At 43.9% G+C, this 26272-nt stretch overlaps 1 protein-coding gene across 2 annotated transcripts in view; it reads left to right on the top strand.

Moving 5' to 3' along the window:
• The window catches only part of LOC115480493 (putative nuclease HARBI1), a 246047-nt gene extending 222373 nt beyond the window's left edge, over window positions 1-23674 (top strand). Inside the window, exon 4 of one of the 2 annotated variants that reach the window (XR_003943833.1) lies at window positions 22416-22478. Coding sequence is in view for 1 of the 2 variants with exons in the window: in XM_030219208.1 (XP_030075068.1) it covers window positions 22416-22804 (389 nt within the window). In the remaining variant the exon portion in view is untranslated. Of the gene's footprint in view, window positions 1-22415 lie in introns of both variants that reach the window. The other variant, XM_030219208.1, reaches the window with a different exon arrangement.
• The last annotated feature ends 2598 nt before the right edge of the window (window positions 23675-26272 follow it).

Raw genomic sequence — 26272 nt, 5'->3', positions numbered from 1 at the left:
TTAAAAAAGACGGCTTCCTGGAGGTAAAAGCCATAGAATGTTATTGAATGGACGAGGGAATAATACAGTATTTCTAGGATGGGCGGGACAAATTGCTTGTTCTTTTGGCCGATGTCGGTGACAGGGTGCTGGGCTCGATGCACCCTTGGTCTGTCCCAGCATGGCGATACTTATGTTATAACTTCCATTCCAAATTCCTCAGCCGCAAAAGGTGGTGAAAAACAGGTGCATCTCTCCTGGGTTGGGGAACTCATGTGGATGGGCTTCACACTCAAGGGCTTGGTCCACCCAGGAAACGGATCTCCAGATCAATCTTCTGTAGCGTTGGGCTTTCAGAGATTGGCTGTCTCACCAAATTGTACTCATTCAGATGGACAATCAGGTTGCCATGTATTACACCAACAAGCAGGAGGCACAGGATCATGCCCTCTGTATCAGGAGGCCTTCCAGATATGGTGCTAGTTTCTCCAGCATGGCATGTTCGAGCCACTAATCCTGCAGGTTTATGCAACTACAAGAGTGGTCTCTTGATGTGGGCGTTGTCCGGGAGATTTTCCGACCCTCGATGGATCTCTTTGCCACTCACATGAATCACAAAGACTCTCAGTTGTGTTCCAGGCCCATGACAGACTCGCATCAAATGCCTTCCTCCTTCATTGGGAGACAGATCTTCTGTATGCATATCCTCTCATTCCTCTTGTGGGGAAACTCAAGCAATACCATGGACCGTGATTCTGATCGCAGCTTACAGGCCTTGACAGATCTGGTTCCTTCTCCTTCTGGAGTTATCCTCTGAAGAATCGTGAAGATTGGAGTGTTTTTCTGACCCTTATCACGCAGAATGAGGGTTATCTTCTGCATCCCAATCTTCAGTCTCTGGCCTTCATGTCCTGGATATTGAGCGCCTAGAATTTGCTTCCTTGGGTCTTCCAGAGGGTGTCTCCCCTAGTCTTACTGGCTTCTAGGAAAGATTCCACAAAGAGGTGTTACTCTTAAATGGAGGAAGTTTGCCATCTAGTGTGAGGGCAGGACCCTAGATCTTCTTTCTTGCCCTACACAGACCCTGTTTGAATGCTTTCTACACCTTTCTGAGTCTGGTCTTCAGACCAACTCGGTAAGCATTCACCTCGGTGCAATTAATGCTTATCAGTGTGTAGAGGGTAAGTCTATCTCTGGATAACCTCTACTAGTTCTCTTTATTAGAGGTTTGCCTTTTGTCAAAGCCACCTGTCAAACCTCCACCTGTGTCATGGTACCTCAATGTCTTTCTCATCCAGCTGATAAAAGCTCCTTTCAAGCCACTGAATTCCTACCATCTGAAATACTTGCCTGGAAGGTCATTTTCTTGGTAGCTGTTACTTCAGCTCGTAGAGTAAGTGAGCTTCGGGCCTTAATAGTGGATGCACCTTTTACTAAGTTTCATCACAACAGAGTAATCCTCTGCACACACCCTAAGTTCCTGCCAAAGGTTGTGTCAGAGTTTCATCTGAACCAGTTGATTATCTTGCCAGCATTCATTACCTGACTTCATGCCCATCCATCGAGAAACGCACAATCTCTAATTGGCTGGCAGATTGCATTTCTTTCACCTTAGAGGGTCATGTCAAGGCTGATAATGTCAGAGCCATGGCTGCATCCGTAGCCCACTTGTGGTCAGCCTCCATTGAAGAAATTTGCACGGCTGCAATGTTGTCTTCTGTCCACACATTCACATCTCATTACTGCCTTAAGCAGGATACCCAACTCAACAGTCGGTTCGGGCAGACAGTGTTGCAGAATCTGTTTGGGTTCTAGAATCCAATTCCACCCCCTTAGGCCCATTTTATTTTGTTCCAGCCTGCACTCTCACTCTGTTTGTATATAGTTTCTGGTTAATCTGAATTCTGTCCTCGCCGTTGCGAGGCCGAATTGACCAATGTTTGTTGTTTTCAGTGAGCCGGATTCTAGGGATACACCCAATTGTGAGAATTACAGCCTGCTTGTCCTCTGAAAAAGTGAAGATACTTACCTGTAGCAGGTATTCTCCAAGGTCATCAGGCCTTATATTCTCACAAATCATCCCACCTCCCCATGTCTCCTATTTTTACCTTTTCTTGCTGTAGTATTTAACAGCAGTGGGCAGGAAGGCACTTGCACATGCATGGTGGAGCTTGTCTCGTGCTCCACAAAAGCTCTGTTAAGGCTTGTTAGAAGCTCCGGACAGGGCAACATGGGATCATGTTACCCAATTGTGAGAATATAAGACCTGCTGTCTTCAGAATACCTGCTATAGGTAAGTACCTATGTTTATAACATTGGTTTACCTTTAGAAACTTTAAATAGTTAGCCTGGCAATTATTTGGAAGTTATTGAAAGTATATAGACAGACTACAGATCTGTGCAACTTAGACAACATATTTGTGGACCTTTGTGCAAGAAGTAGTCTGGAAGAGAACTTTACAGCAGAAAACTTGTCTGATTTATATTTTAGAAGGACTAAATTATGACTAAATATCATAAAGTTGCATCTAAACATTGTGTAAAAATAAATTCACTTAATGTAAGCAGCCAATATTAGAATTTTTACAGTTACTCGTGATGCAGATATAGTGCTAATATGCATAATATGTATAATATGCATGGCCATTATAAGACCACTGTTTCTATGAGCCTTTCTGCATCCATCATGTATATTCTATTTAAATATATTTTATCTGTATACTTTATTTGTTATTTTAAATTTTATACATCTTTGGTTCATTATATACATGGGCTGTGATTACACACACTCATTATATAAATGGGTTGCGATTACATATATGCACTTTAAACGTATACTTTTGATATAAAATTTTATTTTAAAGCCACTATTATATATGATATGTGTCTTTGTTTTTATTATATATGTTATATTTTGTTTTAGACCCCTGAAGAAGGCCTTTTCGGCCGAAACACGGACCGTGTTGGGTCGCAATAAATTATTCTGGTTTCCAACATTTGTGGCTTCAGTCTGGTCCTTCTGGATAGCTTCCGCTCGTTTTGTTGTGGTCTTGGTTTTTTTGCGGGGGATTTTGGACTCTCTTTGTTGTTTTCAAAGCAGCATCCACCAACCAATGCCAGAGCCACCTAGCTGTAACTCACAGCCCAAACAAACCCATACAGCATAAGAACTGCAAATTGAGGCCTGAAGAGACAACCTTAAGATCCCAAAGGATAGCTTGAGAGCGGACTCCAACTTCCTATCCTGGGCACCTTCAGGTCAATGCCACCCTCCACTGGAAGAGTAGTCTTAGTGACTGCTATCACGTGAATCCACTTTTGAGAGCTTGAGCTTCTCCAGATCCTCAGGGGAGATAGGGTACAATATATACCCATCGACCTGGCCACCTTAAGCCTGGCATCCACTGTCTCCCACTGTGCAACAATGAGCTCCTGCTTCACCTCATGCACTGGGAATGTGTGTGGAAGCTTTTTGGTCTAGCCATTAACAGATTGGAGGCTGCCGAAGGAGGAGCAGGAGCAGAGATATTTAGGATCTCCTTTGCCTTGGTAATAAACGAAGGGAGTTCTTCGTGTGGAAAACACTCACAGTGACAGAATCATCTGCCTCATCCAGTGGTAACTCCCCTCCTCCAGAGGCTCAGGCTGCTGTAAAGCCACAGATAGCACAGAAAGATCCCCTTCCAATCCTGGCGTGAAGGAGGAGAATCAGGGTCCATTTTGAGCACTGGATCCACTTTTCACTGCAGAAACCGACTGAGACCCACAGCCCAGGAGACCAGCGCTCTGCTGTGGAACCACCAGGAGGGAGGATCTCTTCAACAGAAATGACTGGTGCATTAACAAGACAAACTCTGGTGAAAACGGCACCTGAGCTGGTGGGAGGGAAGTGTCCAAGCCAGAGGAGAAGGAGGCGGTGTCAGCTGAGGATCCCAGCAGGCCCATAACTGCTAGGAGAGTAGTGCCCTCAGGGAAGAACCGTGGTGATCCGAAATAGCTGATGCTGCAGGAGCCACCACAGAGTCATGAAGTTCAGGAATCAGTGGTGCCTGCCATGACACAATCCCCCCCCCCCCCCCATTCACACCCTAAAGCTCCCAAAGACTCCCCTGCAGTGAGGAAATTGCCCTGCCATGAACCGCAGAAAGAAAAAGGCCGTGAAGAAAGCAAAAGTAAACTGGGGAGCCATCAGTAATAAAAAAAAATTTAAAGAGACACTGCAGTATGTGCAAAGAAGGACTGCCGGTTACCTGGGACCAGAAGCAGCACAAGAAAGCTGGATTTCAAGCGTCTCTCACCCCCCCCCCCCCCCCCCCCCCCCCCCCCCGTCAACAGACTGCAAGAACTATAGAAACCAGCTGGAGCTGTACACTGCTGACTGAGCTAGTTGATACCGCAATGCTAGGTTATAACCCCGGACTCTATTTTTATTTTTAAAATTAAAGTGAGAAAAAAGAGATTCGCAGGGACGGGATGGGGGAGGGATCTGGAGCCACCAGGTGTACTCCTGACGGCACCAGCCAAGCAGAACGCCCCAGGCTCAACTGAACCAAAGGAACTGGAGCCACTTAAGTAGAGACCAGACACATATGGGAAGCTGTCCTCAACCTGTTGGAGATAGAGAATACTGACCAGACTACAGGCTGTCTAATATAACTCAGTTCAGTTTGTGTTGTCTATCTCTACCTGCTGGTAGATGGATGTAACCCATCCGTTTCTGGATTCATTTGCTCTGATGACAAGGAAACACTCGTCGATCCTTAAACCAAGTCATAAATAAGTTGGCAACTGATGGTGAAAATGCAGCTCCCATAGCCACCTCTGTGTTTTGTAAATAAAATTTCTGATAAAAAATAAAATAATTTTTTACATAGCTATCTCCATTAAGGATATTACAAAATCCACTGGTACTTTCCGAGGACACGGAGATTCTTCCAAAATCTGACAAACAAATGCCAGATTCTGTTTCTGAGGAATGTTAATATACAAAGAGGTCACATCCAAAGTGACCAACAAAATTGCCGGGCTATCCAAAACCAACATAGATAAGAGACAACCCATGAGTGCCATTCTTAACATAGGATTTGATGTTTTTCACAAATGGTTGTAAAAATACATCTATATATTTACACACCTGCTCCAACAAAGAATCCCATGCAGATACAATATGTAAGCTTTTGTGTGTTTTAGGCAAAATATTAAAACAGGTATTTTAAACAATCTATAATTCAAAAATTGTTATTTTGCCTTGGTTAAAAACCCAATTTTTTGCCTTCAGTCAATTTAGCAATCGATGACACAATTTCATCAGAAGGATCTTCAGTTAATACACTGTAAGTAGACTCATCTCCCAATTGACGTTATGCATCCTTCACGTAATCAGAGGTATTGTGGAGTAACATAGCTCTACCTTTATCAGCGCTACGGATCACAATGGAGGTGTTTTTCCTTTAGTTGTCTCAAATTGACTCTTTCCTTTTTAGATAAATTTATTTCAATCTAAGGCACCGGATCCAATGCACCCAGCGGGGACCAAGATGAAACATCTTTTAACTGTTGAGTTATCCATGTATTCGTCAGCTGTGGCTAAAAATCATTTCAGTTGAAGTTTTCTTACAAATCTGTCCAGTCCACCTGAACTGGATCATGTGAAAGAGTGGGCACAAACGATAAACCTTTAATTAATATAATGTCCTCCCCCACAGTCAAAACATGAGTAGATAAATTCACCACTGCTGATTTTGCTTTTGCTGTGATTGAGTATTGGGTCTTTGCACACCTCCTCTGGGCTGTTGGCCTGTGGGATGCCATGGCACTTTCCAGAAATTGCTACTCCCTTCTAAAGAGTCAAACCTTATTTCTTTTAGATTATTCCCCAGTGCTCACACTATCGGATAAAAACGGAAATTGAGCTTTCTTACTCCCCCTCATGATCTTCCTGTTTTTCTTCATCCAAGGATATATATATCCCACATTATAATCCTGTTCATCCCTATGAAATTTCTTAATCTTAGCAGTCCTTAAATCTTTATGAAAATTTGTCGATTTTATTTTGTAACTCCTGCATCTGATCACTGTAATCTGTTTTTTCCCTATGCATTTCCAATAAAGTTTCACAGTGAACTTTCTCTTCAATCTTACTCTGTAGTCTTCTTACTGACAGCAACATCAAATCTAAAGAGCACCTGTTTAATATCATATTCCACTGATTAATAAATTATGTCTTCCACAAATATTTTAGGGGCTCTCGGCATACGTAATCCCTGAGGGAAAATATCCTGTTTACAATATTTCACCAAAGAAGCACTATGAAGCTCCAAATGCATTTGTAACATATATGTATTCAAAATGTCCAGCCACCTTTGATCATCTGTGTTGGCTTCCTCTGATGTCATCAAAGCTGGAGCTTTTAAAATCAGATCCCTAGGTCTGCTTAAAAGATGAATTTTAAGGCTTTCTTAAACTCTGAATCGGAGTGGAGTTGCCGCAAATTTAGGGGGACTTCATTCTAAAGGTTGGATCCAGTAACTGTGAATATTGTTGTATGGATGGTAAGTAGGGACACTGCCTATAAAAAAGGGACCACAGGGAACTTCTGGTCTTGACTGTAGAGCAACAAAAGCCAACACTATAACCCAAACTATCAAAAAAGTGGAGAAAAAAAAGCCCTCGGTCAGAAAAAGCATGGCCTTCAAAGCATGAAATAGCCAGCTCTATATTCATTTATCAGTTTGCCTTTACCAAACTCTTCTCAAAGTACGCCACCTCTTATTGCATACTAAATATCTACCCTTTCTACTTAATGTATATGGCTCCATCATCATTCTGCGCCAATGTTTACTCTTGGATCGAACAGCAACTGTCATATGGAATCTTCCCTTAAAACCTGTCTGAAATCATTATTACATTGATACCCAAAGATCCTAACCAACCCAGAAAATTGGTTTCTAACTACAGACCGGTGGCCTCCATCCCATTCTTTACTAAACCAGTGGAAGGTATGGTGACTTTGTAGCTCAGCCACTACTTGGAACCTCCCCCGGTACTATTTAATGTTTTTCTCTGATCTTTTAACCTTTACCTTTCAGGTTAGGTGCTCAAATTCTGCATTTCTACTTGGATTGCATCTCTGTGAGGAAGGGACATCTTGGACTTCTGTGTTTATTCATCTGTTTGGAGGCTGTATCTTGCTAAGGATGTAAAAAGAATTGAAGCGGTGCAAAGAAAAGCTACGAGAATGGTATGGGATTTGCGTTACAAGACGTATGAGGAGAGACTTGCTGACCTGAACGTGTATACCCTGGAGGAAAGGAGAAACGGGTGATATGATGCAGACATTCAAATATTTGAAAGGTATTAATCCACAAACGAACCTTTTCCGGAGATGGGAAGGCGGTAGAACTAGAGGACATGAAATGAGATTGAAGGGGGGAAGACTCAAGAAAAATGTCAGAAAGTATTTTTTCACGGAGAGAGTGGTGGATGCTTGGAATGCCCTCCCGCAGGAAGTGGTGGAGATGAAAACAGTAACGGAATTCAAACATGCGTGGGATAAACATAAAGGAATCCTGTTCAGATGGAATGGATCCTCAGAAGCTTAGCCAAGATTGGGAGGCAGGGCTGGTGATTGGGTGGCGGGGCTAGTGCTGGCCAGACTTCTACGGTCTGTGCCCTGAAAATTACATACAAATCAAGGTAAGGCATACACAAAAAGTAGCACATATGAGTTTATCTTGTTGGGCAGACTGGATGGACCGTGCAGGTCTTTTTCTGCCGTCATCTACTATGTTCTGTTAAGAGATATACTGACTAGCTAGGAAGCATGATGTGCACTAAGCACTGTACAAATTTGTGCTCTCTATCTCCACCTGATTTATCTGCTGCAACTAAAGGAAAAACAATTATCAGGTATGAAACATTTTTCGATTTTTGAGTAGAGTTTTTATTTTTTGACCAATGAATGAATATAGAGCTGGCTATTTCATGCTTTGAAGGCCATGCTTTTTCTGACTGAGGTCTTGTTTTCTCCACTTTTTTTTTCAGTTTTTTGATAGTTTGGGTTCTTGTGTTAGTGCTTGTTGCTCTACAGTGACCATCAATCAATCATTTGGATATTATTTAAAAAGAAGTGATTAAGTATCCATAATTCCCTGGCATGTGGTTGGTAATTGAAATCACCCATTATTATATGGTTGCCCAATTTGCCAGCTTTCCTAATTTCTGTAAATTTTTCCTTATCTGTCTGTTCATTCTGTCCTGGCAGATGGTAGTACAGCACTACCAATATACTCCTTCCCACATGGAATTTCTCTCCATAAGGATTCCTCACTGCTCTCAGTTTCATGTAGAATATTTATTTTGTTTCACTCAATTCCCTCTTTAACATATAGCACAACCTCCACCCCCCCCCCCCCTTTCAATTTGTTCCACTCTATCATTGCAATATAATTTTTACCCTGTTAACACAGTGTCCCTGTTATGTTTTCAGATAGTGAGCCCTTGGTACGTAGTTAAGAACTACGATAGACTAAATCCTACTGGGATAGGACAAGGGTGAAAGTGGATTGGCTCAAGTAGGCCACCGGGTTCTGGAAAGCAGTCCCACAATAGGGCACAAGGGTACTGAATCCACACAAGCAGATGAGAGAAGCAGCTGCATGCAACCAGAAACAGAGGGTAGTAAGAGCCCCAGTCACACAAAAAGCCAAATGCTGGACCGGAACCCACTCATACAAGAAGCAAGGCTTGCATTGGAACCCGTTCACACAAGACGCAAGGCTTGCACTGGAACCTGTTCACACAAGACGCAAGGCTTTCACCGGAACCTGTTCACATAAGAAGCGAGGCTTGTACTGGAGCCCACACACACACACAAGTAGCAAGATGCTGTGCTGGAAACCCACACATACATGCAGCAAGATGCTTCTCTGGAACCCACATACACAAGCAGCAAGACATTTACAAGAACCCATTCTCTCAAGAATCAAGGCTTATATTGGAACTCATTCAATCGAGGCTTTACTAGAACCCACTCTGGCACGTAGATGAAAGGCAGCTGGAACCCACACACACAAGCAAAGGTATCTCAGGACCCACAGGAGAAAGACAGCAGCTGGGGCGGGTACGATGCAAGAGTGTCTAAGCAGAAGGCTGGCGAGGTTAAGTGCTGCTCCTCCGTCAGCATCTGATGTCATCCTATGTGCGCGGGGGGGGGGGGGGGCTACAGGTCCCACGATGCAAGAATGGAGACTCCTTCCTGCCGTGCACTGCCAGTGTGATCCAAGCGGCTAATCCCTTCAAGCCTGTCAGCTGTGCAGTCCCAAGACCCTGAGTCATGGTAAGACCGTGACATTCCCATTCATTGTCCTACCCGTCTCTGAGATGCCTATTATAGCTACCTATTCATTTTTTCTATATATTCTAACTCTCCCATCTCCAATCTTATTTTCTAGGCTTCTAGTTTTTTAATACACCAGTTCAAATTGTGTTTTTTGCTTGCATCTACAAGCTGTTTAGACGTTGATGGTGATAATTTGCATCCTTTGCTCTTTGCCAGGGCCGGTGCTAGGGTTTCTGGCGCCCTCCTGCAGCCTATTAGTCAGTGCCCCCTACCCATCCAGGGGTGGGGTCACTATGGCTCTGCCCCTACAGTAGCCACACCCCTTTTACAGGCCATGGCGCATATAAACAGGCATCATTGAAAATATACCAGTATAGAGGAAGAAAAATAACTTGTTTTTTTTTCATTATAGATAATTTCTGCAAGTTGTTACAGCTCCAGAATACCCAAAGTGACACAAAACCAAATTAGCATACAGACCAGGAATTAGGAGAATAGTCTTGCCAAACCTGAAACAATATGTTATCAAAATCTCAGAACCTAACAAACAGATCTGTATTCAGACACTTGGCCTTGCAGTCACACATGCAGAACAGAGATAGCCCCTCTTCAAATTTAACCTGAAATCCTAAGAAACTAGACTCTGCATGCAACACAATACCAGAAAAACAGAAAGAAACACATTGCTATACATTGCAAAATAAGACAGCAGATGTAAATTCTCAAAGTGGACATATTCCAAACACTAAAATGAAAATAAAATGATTTTTTTCTACCTTAGTTGTCTGGTGACTTTGTTTTTCTGATCATGATAGTCCCAGTCTCTGATTCTCCTTCTCTATCTGTTCTCTTAACTCTGTTTCCAGGGCTTCCTTTCCATTTATTTATTTACTTTCCTCCTTTCTTCTTAATTTCTTGCCCTACATCCATAGGTAAAAGCTGGATCCTCCAAGGACTTGACTGGAGAAGGTATAGAGTGGATCCAGCTTTTGTCTATTTTCTCCATCCATGCATAGTTTTTCTACTCTTTTCCCTTTCCCTCATCTCCGTTCAGTATGCATGTTAAGATTCTGCCAGCGCCCAAGGGCTCACGACCAACCCAACGGATTACAATGTATCTCCTTCCTCTCTCTTCCTTCCCCTCCATCCATGTCCAGCATTTCTCCTCTTTCCCCTCCATCCATGTGCATCTCCTTCCTGTCTTCCCTCCCCTCTGTCTAGAATTTCTCCTCTCTCCCTTCCATGTGCATCTCCTCTTCTGTCCACTCCATCCATGTCCAGCATTTCTCCTCTCTCCTCCATCCATGTGCATCTGCTTACTGTCTTCCCTCCCCTCCATCCATGTGTAGCATTTCTCCTCTCTCCCTTCCCCTCCATCCATATGCATCTCCTTTCTCTTACTTTCCTTCCCAACATCCCTATCCAACATTTCTCCTCTCTTCCCTGCCCTCCACTCCATCCATATCCAGCATTTCTCCTCTCTCCCCTCCATCCATGTGCATCCCCTTCCTGTCTTCCCTCTCCTCCATTTATGTCCTGCATTTCTCCTGCCCTCCCTCCATCCATGTTCAGCAACTCTCCTCTCTCCCCTGCCCTCCCCTCCATCCATCCATCCATGTCCAGCAACTCTTTTCTCTTCCCTGCCTTCTCCTCCATCCATATCCAGCAATTCTCTCTCCCCTCCACATCCAGCAATTTCTCCTTTCTCCCTGTCCTCCCCTTCAATCCATGTTCAGCGATTCTCCTTTGCCCTCCCATCCATGTCCAGCGATTATCCTCTGCCTTCCCATTCCATTCATGTCCATTGACTCGTCCCAGCCCCCACCTGCCCTCCTTTTAAGCCCCCGAGTTCCAGTTCAACCCCAGCTCTCACCTGCCCACACTCTTCTCCCACCAGCCCTCCTTTCCATCCTGCCGCCCTGCCTTTAAAATTTTTATTTTACCTGAAGTCGCAGCAAAAGCAGCAGGCTCGGATCAGCTTGACTCCAGCCTTCCTTTCCCTCTGTGTCCCGCCCTCCTCTGATGTAATTTCCTATTTCCACGAGGGAGGGACACTGAGAGGGAAGGGAAGCCTGGAGGCGAGCTGATCCGAACCTGCCATTTTCGCTGCCACCGCTGCGACTTCAGGTAAAATAAAAGTTTTAAAGGCAGGCCGGCAGGAAGGGAAGCTGAGGGTGGGCAGGTGAGGACCTCTCCCGGCAGTGGTAAGCATGGCTTGTGGCGCCCTCCAGAGGTCGGCGCCCTCCTGCCATTCCGGGTTGCGCCGGCCCTGCTCTCCACTTAAACACTCCTGGATTTCTTCCACCATTATTAAAATCAATTGAGGTTCCCTAAATGTCCTTTTTCAATAATATCCTTCAAGGGTACTCCACAGTCTGATTTTAGTAATAGCCTGATTCCATCCTGGTTAAGGTGGAGTCCATCCTTTTGGAATAGGCTACCCCTGTCCCAGAATGTTGCCCAGATCCTAAGAAATCTAAATTCCTCATCCCTGCACCATCACAGCCACACATTGAGACTTCAGAACTCTGCGTGCCCCTTGCATTCTGCATGTGGAACGGGGAGCATTTCTGAAAATGCTACCCTAGAGGATCTGGTCAGCTTTCTACCTCAGCCTAAATTTGTCTTCCAGAACCTCCTTCACACATTTTCCTTTGTCATCAGTACCCACATGTACCAAGACAACTGGCTTCTCCCCAGCACTATCTAAAATCTTATTTAGGTGACGTGTAGTCCGCCACCTTCACACCAGGCAGGCAAGTGAGAAGGCGATCTTCATGTCCACCAGCCACCCAGCTATCTACAGGCCTAATGATCGAATTACGAACAGCAGCTATCCTAACCCTTTCCTCCTGGGCAGAAGCTCATGAAGACACATCCTCTGAGCGAGAGGATATTGCATCCCCTGGTGGGCAGGTCCTGGCTACCAGATTACTTCCTACATCACCAGAGTGACACACTGTACAGTACTTCTGTGGTATCCTATCAGCCCAGTCCAGACAAATGAGTTATGTCCCTCTACCAGCGATTAGAGACAGAGGAAAAAAATTGTTCTTGTGGCTCCTTAAAGGTATTATGCTGCATAGAATGTTCAGTGTTTCTCTGTCTCCCAAGCGGATGGTTGACAGGCTGACAGTCCTGCTCTTGACCTGGTTTCCAACTAGTTTTAGTTGAACTTTAACTACTCTTTTGTGGTTTTCTGCTTCTGAGACAGTTTTATGCTGATTCTCATTAGAGTTAGGGGTGCCTATTTGGCTTATCTCCTGAACTCGTTTCTCAGCTGTGTTTTAGTTGAGTTGGGGATGCCTATTTGACATGTCTCTTGAACCAGCTTCTCAGCTGTGTTTCAGTTAAGTTGGGGGTGCCCTCCTGGGCTTGTTCTTCTCACCCAGTTTAATTCCTGGGTTTCAGCTGAGTTGGGGATGACGCCTTTGATATAAGCTTCTATTTTAAAGGGGGGGGCAGCTGTTTTGTTTTTGGTTTTTTTTTACTGAATGACAGCTTTATTTAAAGTTTTCTAAAGCAGTGCAATTAAAAATGAAAAAAAAGAACATTTCCAATATGGTACAACAGACCTCACCAAAGATCCCCCCCCCCCCCCCCCCCAAGTTCTCTGCCCAGACCTCTCTAAGAGTGCTATTAAACAGATTTATCCAAATAAGACATATTCTGGGCCAAAGGTGACAAATCTGTGACCCTGGCTGCCTGACAGCTGTCAAATACATGTTTAAGTCTTAGGTGCCATCTGGTGCTGTAGAAAGAAGTTGCAGCTTTCCACGCTGTTGCAATTACAGACCTTGCTGCGTAAACACAGTATTTCAAGAGGATGCACAATTCCAGGTCCATGTCCACACCCACACCAGAAATTCCCATAAACTCCATTATGATATAGGACCAAAAAGCTACCACAGCTGGAAATTCCCACCAGATGTGTAAAATGATCTGACTTTAACACATTGTATCCAACAGTACGGATCTGCCTTGAGGCCTCTCTTGAACAAAAATTGTGGAATAATATACCAAACACATTAATAGTTTTAGTCCATTTTCTTTAAGCAGAGCTGAAATAAAAAAAGAAGTTAGCATTTTAGTAATATTAATCCAATCATTATCAGATATATTCATCTCTAATCCTTTTCCCATGGGTTCATATATGGTAGTTTTACAAACTGATATTTAGTAACTATTTTGTATAAACTAGAAATCAACCCTTTACAAAAATCCAGTTGAGACCAAAGAACCTCCAGCGGATTCATATCCTTGTTAATTACCGTTTTGTACAAACCAGTAGTAACACAATGTCAAATACAAAGATATAAATAAAAATCATAAAAGGGTAAGTGATACTCAGTTCTTAAAAGTTCAAAGAATTTCAATCGCCCTTCATCAAATAAGTGCCCTAGGTATCGAAGCCCTCTGCCCTCCCATCCCTGAAGAGAGGATTCATAGGTTGAGATATTTCCACTTAGCATCAGAGAAAGAAGTGTATGCCAGAAATCCTGTCTGCAATTACCTGGAATTAAATCCTCAGCTTGTAATTTTATAGTCACTGTAAATAGGTGACAAAGCAACTCTTCCAATGCTCTCACCTGTGCCTACTAACTTTCACTTAGCATCACTTGAGGGCTGGCCATGTCTACAAGAAAAGGTTTCGGATCAAGCAAGTGCTGAATCATTAAGACTACATAGCTTAGTACCGTTGACTGTATTAGGTTGCGAAATATTTTCCTCGGGAAGAAAGGTTTTACGCGTTTGAGTTTCCACATTGAGTGGAACATTTTCTTTGTTGTGGAGTTCACTTGGCTCTCGAGTGTGAAGTTACGGTCTATTGTAACACCGAGTATTTTCAGACTGTCTGAGATAGGGAGAGTTTGTTCTGGGTTTGTACGTGTTGTATTGAGAGGATGAGGCAATGTGTTTTTTCATTGTTTAGTTTCAATTGAAAAGAGTTTGCCCATGAGTCCACAGTGTTCAAGCCGAGTTTGATTTCGTTGGTGATTTCTGTTAGGTCATGTCTGAAGGGAGTGTAGATTGTGACATCATCTGCATAGATGAACGAGTTGAGGCCTTGCTTTGATAAGGACTTGGCCAATGGGATTATCATTATGTTGAAGAGTGTTGGTGAAAATGGTGATCCTTGAGGTACTTCACAGTCTGCTTTCCAAGGTGGAGATATGTTTGAATTTAATTTCACGTGGTATGTTCTGGTGGTTAGAAAACCCTTGATCCAACTAAGTACATTTCCACCAATCCCGAAGTAGTCTAGGAGCCTTAGTAGTATTTTGTGGTTTACCATGTCGAATGCACTCGACATATCATAAGTACATAAGTAATGCCATACTGGGAAAAGACCAAGGGTCCATCGAGCCTAGCATCCTGTCCACGACAGCGGCCAATCCAGGCCAAGGGCACCTGGCAAGCTTCCCAAACGTACAAACATTCTATACATGTTATTCCTGGAATTGTGGATTTTTCCCAAGTCCATTTAGTAGCGGTTTATGGACTTGTCCTTTAGGAAACCGTCCAACCCCTTTTTAAACTCTGCCAAGCTAACCGCCTTCACCACTTTCTCCAGCAAAGAATTCCAGAGTTTAATTATACATTGGGTGAAGAAAACTTTTCTCCGATTTGTTTTAAATTTACTACACTGTAGTTTCATCGCATGCCCCCTAGTCCTAGTATTTTTGGAAAGCGTGACAGACACTTCACATCCACCTGTTCCACTCCACTCATTATTTTATATACCTCTCTCATGTCTCCCCTCAGCCGTCTCTTCTCCAAGCTGAATAGCCCTAGCCTCCTTAATCTTTCTTCATAGGGAAGTCGTCCCATCCCTGCTATCATTTTAGTCGCCCTTCTCTGCACCTTTTCCAATTCTACTAAATCTTTCTTGATATGCGGCGACCAGAATTGAACACAATGCCCTAAGGTGCGGTCGCACCATGGAGCGATACAACGGCATTATAACATCCTCACACCTGTTTTCCATACCTTTCCTAATAATACCCAACATTCTATTCGCTTTCCTAGCCGCAGCAGCACACTGAGCAGAAGGTTTCAGTGTATTATCGACGACGACACCCAGATCCCTTTCTTGGTCCGTAACTCCTAACGTGGAACCTTGCATGACGTAGCTATAATTCGGGTTCTTTTTTCCCACATGCATTACCTTGCACTTGCTCACATTAAACGTCATCTGCCATTTAGCCTCCCAGTCTCGTAAGGTCCTTTTGTAATTTTTCACAATCCTGTCGCGATTTAACAACTTTGAATAACTTTGTGTCATCAGCAAATTTAATTACCTCGCTAGTTACTCCCATCTCTAAATCATTTATAAATATATTAAAAAGCAGCGGTCCTAGCACAGACCCCTGAGGAACCCCACTAACTATCCTTCTCCATTGTGAATACTGCCCATTTAACCCCACTCTCTGTTTCCTATCCTTCAACCAGTTTTTAATCCACAATAGGACATTTCCTCCTATCCCATGACCCTCCAATTTCCGCCTTTCATGGGGTAGCCTTTCATGAATTGGAGGAGGAGTATGCTTTTACCTGTGGCTATTTCCTGCTTGAATTTGGCCAGGAGAGTGATTAGCACGGTTTCGGTATTATGGAAGGGACAAAATCCCGATTGTCATTCATGTAGTATTGAGAACTTGTCCATGTAGTCAGTAATCTGGTCACCATACTCACCATCAGTTTGACTGCTAGTGGGATGGATGCAACTGGGCGGTAGTTGGCGAGTTCACTTGTTTTTTTCTTGGTATCTTTAGGGATTGGGGTGAGTAGGATGTTGCCATGTTCCTCAGGGAAAAGGCCATGTAGGAGCATGTAGTTTAAGTGAGTTGTGAGGTCTGTTATGAAGCAGTCAGGAGTGGATTTTAGTAGGTAACTGGGGCAAGTATCCAATTTGCAGTGGGTGTTGGAGAACCTTTTGATCGCCTGGGTGACTGTTTCGATGGTGAGGGGCGTGAAGTTTGACCAAGCTCAGTCAGCTGGGTATTCTCCAGGGTTTGGATCCAAACCATTAAAATTTTCAATATTAGTATTGTCCTGGGGTAGCGTTTTGCGTAGGTTTGTCATTTTTTCATTGAAGTATTTAGCGAGTTTGTCTGCTGATGGAATGTCTGTACTGGTTGCAGTGACCGCTGAAGTGTCTAGTAGTTTGTTCACAAGTTGGTATAGTTTCTTCATGTCTTTGTAGTCAGACCCTATTTTAGTTTTGTAGTATGTCCTTTTGGTTTGTTTTATTGCGTATTTGTATTTTCTTTGTATCTGTTTCCATGCATTGAGTGTGTTCATCTTTTATTATTTTCCGTGTTCGTTCGAGTTTCCTGGTTCTTCCTCAGTTGCAGGAGCGTTTTCTTCACTTTCAAACATTCTTATATCTCTGAAGTATTCTTCTAGTTGTTGGTCACTTATATTGTCTGCATTCATTAGTTTAATTGGAACTAGTATGTTTGATGCATTGTTAGTTACAATATGTAGAACTTATTCTTTTTTTTCTTTTTTTATGTTTATTTTTGAATTTTTAACAACATAGGAAATAGTATGATAAAATATCCAATTAAATAACTTTTCCAACACCATTGCAAATTGCCTAAGCATACAACAATTATTTTGACACTCTCCTTCCTTCCCCCCCACCCCCTTACATAGAGAGAACATTTTTAAATAACACATTTACTGTAGCAACACACTAAGGTCAGGACCAGAGGACCACTGTACATAGGGGTCCCAGATAAGATGGTACGGTACTAGGTGTCCAGTGCGTAGAGCCGTTAATTTTGACATTAGATGAATATAGTCCATTTTCTGCACTATCTGTCGAAGTTCTGGTATAGTTGGTTGTTTCCAAGCACCAGCAAGTACCAGCTTGCTAGCAACAAACACAGAAGCAATCAGCTGTTGCGTGGAGGATTTCACTCCTTGAGGCTTAACATTTAGAAGGCAATATTCCATCCTCAAAGGATATTGGGCTCCCGATAGACTAGACACAAATTTCAGCACTATAGTCCAGAATTCCTGGGCTCATGGACAAGTCCACCAAATATGAACCATATCTCCCTCCATCCCACACTGCCGCCAGCACTGGGCTGAGCTCGCAGGAAACATTTTGGACACCCGTTTGGGTGTATAGTACCAATGGTATAAGATCTTATGCCCATTTTCCATCAAATTGCTAGATATCGATACTTTAAGCAAATATTTGAATATATCTTCCCACTTCTCATATTCAAAGGAAGCACCCAACGCAGATTCCCACTTAGATAGATAGTGTATAATTGGTTTTTGATATGTTAATAGGGCCCAAAACCTATTCTTTTTTAAGTTCATAATCTTGCAGAGCTTTTTCCACTAAGAGCTAGAGAAACTCACTGGTGCAATGAGCTTCTGTAACTTTTATTGCCAGTGTCTTTTGGTACCTATTTCATTCTTGTCGCAAACAAATTGGACATTGGGAGAGGAAGTGATGTCATCCAGCTGATGGCAGCATAGTAGCAGTGCTCCTCGACAAACTAGAGCATTAGCCTTCATAAGTACGGTCAAGGGGCGTATTTAGCTTGCTTGAGTGCAGATATCGGCACTAAAATAATTGGTGAAGTGGATGGCTGGACATCAGTTGAGAACTGATCTAAGGGTTTTTGCTTACAAGTCCAGCTCTACAGTCTGTGCAACTGAAAAAAAACCCAAAAATGGCGGCTCCTTCCCTCAGCAGGAAGCTGATACGGAGAATAATGACTGAAATGTGGAGCAAGGACAGCATTTGGTTGAGCTGCTCAGTAAGGTAGATTTACAGAAGTTGATGATGAACCTAAAATCATCAATTAAGAGCATAAAAGCAGCCCTGCACTCGGAGGTTGATAGTTTGCATAAAATAATTGATGATGTGGGCCACCTGTCAGGTTCTCAGGTTCAGAGCCGCGGGGCCGGGCTCTGGAGCAAACGTGAGCCCTTGGGCTGCTGCCGAGGAGCGACAGCAGCAGGCAAAACCCACCAACCAACACTGGGCAAGCACACCGGCAGGGACTGCAGGCACTGCCCAGTGAACCGGAACACATGGACTGGAGTCCCCCGGACTGGAGGACACAGGACTGCAATCCCCCGGACTGGAGGACACAGGACTGGAACACACACCGGACTGGCACACACTGGACTGGAGCATACCAGACCGGAACACATGGACTGGAATCCCCCGGACTGGAGGACACAGGACTGGAACACTGGACTGCAATCCCCCGGACTGGAGGACACAGGACTGGAACACACACCGGACCGGCACACACTGGACTGGAGCGTACCAGACTGGAACACACACCGGACCGGAACACACTGGACTGGAGCACACTGGACTGGTCCGTATAGCTTCACCTGCGCTTGGCCACTACCCCCCCCCAAGGGTTGAGCCCTTGGGTTCGAGTGGCCGGCAGGACTTACCGGATACCGGATAACACAGGGACCAGGATCCTTGAACAAGCTTGCAACAGAAGTGCTCCAAGTACTAAACTAACAAGAGGTTCCTAACCATGAACCAACAGCAGTGCTACTAAACACTAATCCCACAGCAGAAGTGCACCCAAACCCAGAAGTACTTCTAACAGCAAACTGAAGTGCTTCCTACAGCACCCAAACCCAGAAGTACTTCTAACAGCAAACTAGCAGTGCTTCCTACAGCACCCAAACCCAGAAGTACTTCTAAGAGCAAACTGAAGTGCTTCCTAAACCAAGAGGGAAAAGCAGGGGAACCACAAGGGAAAAGGAGGGAAGCTAAACACACAGTCACCAGGGCACACTGCACTAACACTAACCTGGACCTTAGCAAAAGCAAGCAGGGAAACTAGACACAAAGTCAGAAGTGCACACTGCACCACCCTACCTAAAGCAAACACAACCGTTGCAAAGGCTTTGAAGGAAAGAACACTGCTTCCTTATCAAGGCCCTCCCTGATGATGTCACACTCCCTAGCCCCAGGCAACAGCACACTGACCCAGAGAGCACACTGAAACCCATAGAAGCCCAACCCACACCAGTGCAGCACCGTGAAGCACTTGAAGCCAGTACACCCAAAGAGAGAGCAGAGCAACTCAGGCAACACCCACAGCTGCAGTAAAGTGAGACAATTAGAGTCATGCTGCTGGAAGCTGCCAGCACAGAGAGAGAGAGCCAGCTCAGACAGGACAGACAAACGAAACAGAAGCCAGCTAAGCTGACCACCAGGAAAAAGGTAAGTTTGAGAGGGGTTATGACCACAATCATAACACCACCAGCTTAATGAATTTGAAGAGCGTGTGATTCAACACAACCAAGACTTTCAAAAACTTGAATAACTATGAAGATCTGCTTTTGAAACTTGAGGGTAGTGAGAACAGAGTGAGGCAGAATAATATATGTGCCACAATTCTCGGGAGAATTTTTAGCTTGGATTCATGCCTTGGACATTCAACTTCTGGGTAGTCTGAGGATAAACGTGGCCTATACAGAGAGTTTTGAACTGGCGCAAGGCACCCGTCAGGGGTGTGCTCTTTTGCCGGTTTTGTTTGCTTTGGCAATGGAGCCTTCGGCTTATCTAGTGCATCAGGCGGAAGGAATCTGTTGGATTCATTGTGGGGATGTACAGCATAAAATTCTGTTATTCGCCGATGATGTATTGTTCCTCCTTACGAAGCCGTTAACATCTTTGGTAGAGGTTGGTCGTCTGCTCAATAGATTTGGAGGGGTATCAGGCTTTTGTGTGAATAAGGCAAAATCAGAAATATTTAATCTTACTTTGGCAGATCTAGAAGTGTACCAGCTACAACATAGATTTTCTTATGGTTGGGTTGAGTATTTCTTACGTCATTTGGGGGTTGACCTTACTGCTAAGTTGGGTGACTTATATCCGGTTAACTATCCGGAGGTGGTCCAGAAACTTTGGGAGAAATTGGAGAGGTGGCATGGCTTGTCCATTTCCTGGCTTGGTCGAGTCCACTCGAGATTGCTTTACTTATTCACTGCCTTGCCTATCCCTCTGCCAGCTGGGTTTTCCTGCAAACTGCACAGTAAAATTTTCCATTTTATTTGGAAAGAGAAGCCACCAAGGGTTTGGCATTCTCTGTTTCAGCTGCGCATCCGAGGTGGCATAGTTGTGCCAAATTTTAAGTTCTATTACCAGGTGGCTCAGCTCGAGTATCTTGTTTACTGGCAGTGTAATTCTGCTGAAAGTTGGGTAAGGTTGGAGCAGTTTTTGCTAGGCATGGAGGTTCGTGCCACAGGCTTTAAAACTCATGTTTAGGCCAGACAGCCCAATTCTGCACCATGTGTTATATTTATGGAAAAGGGTCTGTATTGCTGCCAGGTAGAAACTACTTTTTAGGCATGTATATTTGTTATACAGAGGGCTTTGTACTTGGGCAGCTTGATAATACCTACCGGTCCTGGGAGGGAAGAGGCCTTTAGACTGTCTTTCTTCTGTGTTTGTACAGCGCTGCGTACACTTTGTAGCGCTCTAGAAATGTTAAATAGTAGTAGTAGTAGTAGTATTGTTAAGGGCATTTGGTGGAAGAGGAGGTGGTGACCTTCCAGGAAGTGGGGGAGGATTATGGCTTGGGACAATGTGACTTGTTTCACTGTTGGCAGTTGGTCGATTTTATTCATAGAAAAGCCCTTCCTGAGTTGCGTTTGCCTGTCTCCTTTCTCGAGCAAGCTATGAATGCAGTGGACATGGCAGTATTTCCGGATTCTATTTGGCCTTGTTGCAACAGGTTCCCCAGCCTACAGTTTATGTGACAAAATGGGAGGCTATTCTGGGTACCCAGCTCAATTTGCAGTTCATTGGAAAGAATTTATAAAAAATCTCCAGGTTTGGAGAATGGCTACAAAATATTATACCAGTGGTATTACACCCTGGCACATTTACATGTTATGTATAGAAGTGGAACAGATCGGTGCTGGCGGGGATGTGGGCCACAGGGAACTTTTGCTCATCTTTGGTGGTTTTGCCCAAAGGTACAATGTTTTTGGGACTGTTGTGGGTTGGACTCAGACTGTCATTGAGGTCTGCATGACAAAGACTATAGCCAGCTGCTTGCTTCATTTGGGGCACTCAAAGCTCTTGGTGTACAAGAGGAAGTTGACTCACCACATCTTTGTAGCTGGATGCGGTATTGGCCGCAGTCTGGAAACAGATGACTCTCCTGGAGCTGTCGGTGGTACAGGCCAAGGTGTCCTACTTATATCTAATGTCTAAGATGACAGCCTTGAGAAAGGCACAAGCTAGTTCAGTTTCATCAAGTATGGGCAGACTTAGGTAGAACGTTCTGAGGAGCCCTCCTAAGAATTTTTGTTATTCCTCTATTATAATACAAGCTGTATATTTGGTAGGGGGGGTAGAGATTCTGGGAGGGAGGTTTGGGGGGGAGATTTGGACCGCTATATAGTTGGGTCACATACTGAAGAACCACAGTATGTCTTGTCTGGTGATTAGTGAGACGTGGGGGTTGCTCTTTTTGTGTGTTGTATGGTTTTGTTTTTTCTCAATAAAAATTGTATAAATATTAAAAAAATAAAATCTGACTTATGGCAAAGTAGTTCACTCTGTAGTGTGTGCAGGCATCCATAAATACACTAACACACAAAATATTTTTCATCTTGAATTATGGTGAACTGCTCAAATACAGCTGACTTCATGAGAAGCTTCTTTGACATTATGAATTTATATTTCAAAAATTGTCAAATCAAAATTCCAAATATGTCTCCTTCCCTTCCTTTCAGTTACAAGCTGAAGAAGTTAATGACTGACTGAGGTAGGTAATGGTCTTAAATACCAGCCATCAGCATGTCACATTGGGCTGGTGAATTTCTATTGGTTAATGGCCCTGGAAAAAATGAACTGATGTTAGGCTTTAACAGGACAAAAAAAATTATAAGTATAAAATTATAAATTTAATCATATATTATAGATGTACATTTTTATTTTGAAGATGGAGTCAGAGTCGGTACATTTTTACCTACTCCAACTCCACCTAAAATTGTTTCCGACTCCATGACTCTGAAGTGCAATTTTCTACCCCACCTCCCATATAAAAAGATTCTTCTTTTCATTTTATATTCCTAGGGGACAGAAGTTACCCACCTAAACCATGGCTGATGACCCCAATTCTATACCCAAGCACTCCAGCAGAGGAGAAATACAACGAGATGCACCGAGCTACCCGTTGTGTAATCCAGAGGACCTTCACCTTCCTGAAGGCACGCTTCCGCTGCCTGGACCGGGCCAGTGGTGCCCTTCAGTATAGCCCACAGAAAGTGTGTCAGATTTTTCTGGCCTGCTGCATCCTGCATAACATTGCCATCAGCCGTGATATGCCCTTGGAACTGGAAGGGGCTTCACAAGAAGAGTCGGACTCTGAGGCAGATAGTGAAGCCTTCTCTCAAAATGCAATCTTGCAGGCCTCCAGTGCTGCATCAGATGCTCGGAGCCGCATCGTGGCACTGTTCCAGTGATGATCTGCACATCCCTGTGCTTGGAGTCATTCAACCTCCTTCAAAGATTTTTTAATTCTTTATTTTTTTAGGGGCCCTTTTACTAAAGGGCATTAAGCCCCAAAGCACACTTAGTTTGGGAAAAACAGGCTACTGCAAAATGCATTAAAGTGTTTTGTGGTATTTTGCCTGTTTGTGCATACTAAGCACACGTAAACTATTTTCTGAAAATGTTTTTTACATGGGCGGAGAGTTGGCATTTCCCCATTATCAAGCTAGCATATTTGTATTAGCGTACTAATTAGATAATTCAGGGTTAATGTAGGAGCACTTAGTACCTCCTAAATAGGAGATGGTAAGTGCTTCTGTGTTATTTTTTTGCACATGCCATGTGTTAATGGGAACATTAACGCACAACCTGCCAGAAAAAGAAAATGCCCGATTTTAATGCTGTAGTAAATCTAGGCTTAGCGCACAAGAAAATCTGTGCGCTAAGCCCAGATTTCACCGCACCTTAGGAAGAGGGCCCCTTAGTAGTGTGCTTTCAAAACTTGGATTTCAAAAATCCACAGTAAGAGGGGTTTCAGGCATTCAGGAATGAATATTAATAAACTGTATTTCAATTTTGGTATTAACAGCAAAATTAATATTAGTTTGGTCTATTTTTTCAGAGTAACTAATCGGGGGTTCTTGAGGACTGGATTTGAATAGTACGAGCGTAGGGAATTGAGTTCAGGTGCTCTAGATTATATATGATCTAGTGAAACTTATCTCTGTTGTTAGAGTTGGTGTTTGGGTTAATATCAGCCCTTAAAGGATTTATAGAACGATCTCTGAACTTTCAAAAAACCTTTAGCTATTGCTAAAGACTAAATGGATTATGAATGTATTAAATCCTCAATAAACATTTCTGATTACTAAAAAAAAAAAAAAAGCCTGTAGTTGAAGACACTAATCTTAAACAACTACACTACTTGTTCTGGTTGTTTTTCAATTTGGGAATTCTAGTGGCAAGTTAGAAGAGCTATTCTGGATCAGTTAAACATTTCACTGCAATGTCATAGATTCTAAACCTCTAAAAGCAGCCACTTTAGAGTGGAGAAATAGCCTAATGGTTAGAGCAGTTGGCTGAAAATTATAGGACCCTTGTTCAAATCCCGCTGCAGCTCCTTATGATCTTGGGCAAGTCACTTAATCCTCTATTGCTTCAGGCACAAACTCAGATTGTGAGTCCTTCAGGGCCAGGAAAAATACCTAATATATCTGAATGTACACCACTTACAGGTGGTATATAAGGGAACAAAATAAAATATAGTAACATAGTAAATGACGGCAGATAAAGACCTGTACGGTCCATCCAGTCTGCCCAACAAGATAAACTCATTTTACATGGTATGTGATACTTTATATGTATACCCGAGTTTGATTTGTCCTTGCCTTTCTCAGGGCACAGACCGTAGAAGTCTGCCTAGTACTGTTCTTGTACTAAGTTCTGAAGCTAACATCAAAGCCCCTTAAAATTTACACTCCAGCCCATCCATATCTATTCAGTCATGATCAGGGCGTAGACCGTATAAGCCTGCCCAGCTCCCATTTTGTTTCCAATTACCGGCATCACCATCCAATCTCTGCTAAGATTCCTTGGATCCATTCCTACTATATAACATTATAGTGAGAGAGAGAGAGCTCGACAGGATCTTAAACAATTACTTGAATCCTGGAAAGGTCCAGAAAGTATGTTGAGGGTTATCTAGAATTATCATAGATAGATAATGCTGGATGAGACCTTGAGAGTCATCTAGTCCATTCCCTGCCTACTGACAAAATTCATTCTGCCGAAGTTATCGTAGCAGATGTGTTTAAACTTACGAAGAACCCGCCACCTTCCTGGGTAACTCCTTCCGGCACAGAGGCATACTCACAGTTACAAAGTTCCTAACATTTGTTCTCTGAGGACAAGCAGGCCATAATTCTCACAATTGGGTAACGCAATACTGCGTTGCCCGGTCCTGAGCTTTTAAAGAGCTTCTGTAGAGCACAAGGCATGCTCCACTGCGCAAGCGCCTTCATGCCCGCTGCGAGAGTGAAGTTACTGGAGTTTTTCTACCGTGTTGAAGGGTGGTCAACATTGCTAGCATTGTTTGATTTAGCTGTGGAAGTTTTCCCTTCCATGCCCATGAAAGTTCCCAGTGGCTTTAAGCACTGCACCCGGTGCAGTCGGAACATCTCTGGTAAGGACACCCATTCCTGGTGTCTTCAGTTTTTAGGACCTGATCATAGCACTGCTTAACTGTGTCCTCTGTCTATGTATGAATAAATGTACCCAGTTAGCCAGAGAAACTCAACAAGAGAGGATTTTTGGAGCCAGGTCAGATTCCTCTACATTGGGTACTGCACCGGCCTCCAGAACATCGGTAAATATGGCTGCTAGACCTATAGACACTGGGAGCAGTGGTGTATTGAGTGAGTCTCCACCTGCCTCAATGCCAACTGCTGTGCAGGGCCCCCAGGACCAGGAGGATTCGACTTCGTCCTCGTTGGCACTAAGAAGCCTCATTGATCGACTTCGGGCAAAGGCCAAGAAGCATCACATGGAGCTCCAGGATGTCAAGGGATTCAGCACCCAAGAAGCATTTGTGCTGGGAGGACCGCTTCCCCTCCATTCAAGAGGTGACAATGCGTCAGTCTCCCAACAGCCAGGATCAAGCTTCCGTCTTGACCTCATAAGTTCTGTAGCCTGTCCCTGAGCCTGCACCCCAGCCTTTTGCGATGTCAGCCCTCGATGAGCGCATCCGGGTCTTGCTCACCGAACTGCTGGATGGCTTATTCCAATGGTATGCATCGGCATCGGGGGTGCTTGTGCCTACCCTGCCTCCCATTGCAGCCCCACTTGGCCCTCAGTCTTCAGTACGAACTGCGATGCTAGTGTCGCTGGCTGCTCCATTGTCGACTGCCACCCAAGCCAGAACTCTCTCGATATCGGTGAAGGAAGCTTCACTGGAGTCAAGGCAGGAGCAGACTCCTTGATGCCCTTCTCGAGGACATAGTTCCTCTAAGTCGAGGCAGGCTCATTCTCAGCCCTCCCATGATAAGGTTTGGATTGACATCGATGGGAGTCTGAGGAGGATACACAGTACTTTTCGGAGGATGAGTACAATGGCATCCCCTCTTCACCCCCACCTCCTCTTAAAAGGAAAAAATCTTCCCTGGAGAACCTTTCTTTTCCCTCTTTTCTGAAGGGAATGGCGGCTACCATTCCATTTCCTTTGGAGGTGGAGGATGAGCCCAGGGCCAAGATGCTCAAGGTTCTGGACTACTAGTCTCCTCCTAGAGAAGCTGTGACTATCCCTCTCCATGAGGTACTACAGGAGGTTTTCGTCTGGAATTGGGAGTCCCATCTGTCTGTCCCAGTACTATCCAAGAAGATCAATATTATGTACTGGATCCATAGCAAACTTTGTTTTGATAAGACCCAGTTGCCTCATCATT

Source organism: Microcaecilia unicolor, chromosome 11 (genome assembly GCF_901765095.1).
Source record: "Microcaecilia unicolor chromosome 11, aMicUni1.1, whole genome shotgun sequence".
NCBI classification, from domain to species: Eukaryota; Metazoa; Chordata; class Amphibia; order Gymnophiona; family Siphonopidae; genus Microcaecilia; species Microcaecilia unicolor.
The sequence above is the reverse complement of the archived record's forward strand: the minus strand, read 5'-3'. Positions and strand labels throughout refer to the sequence as shown.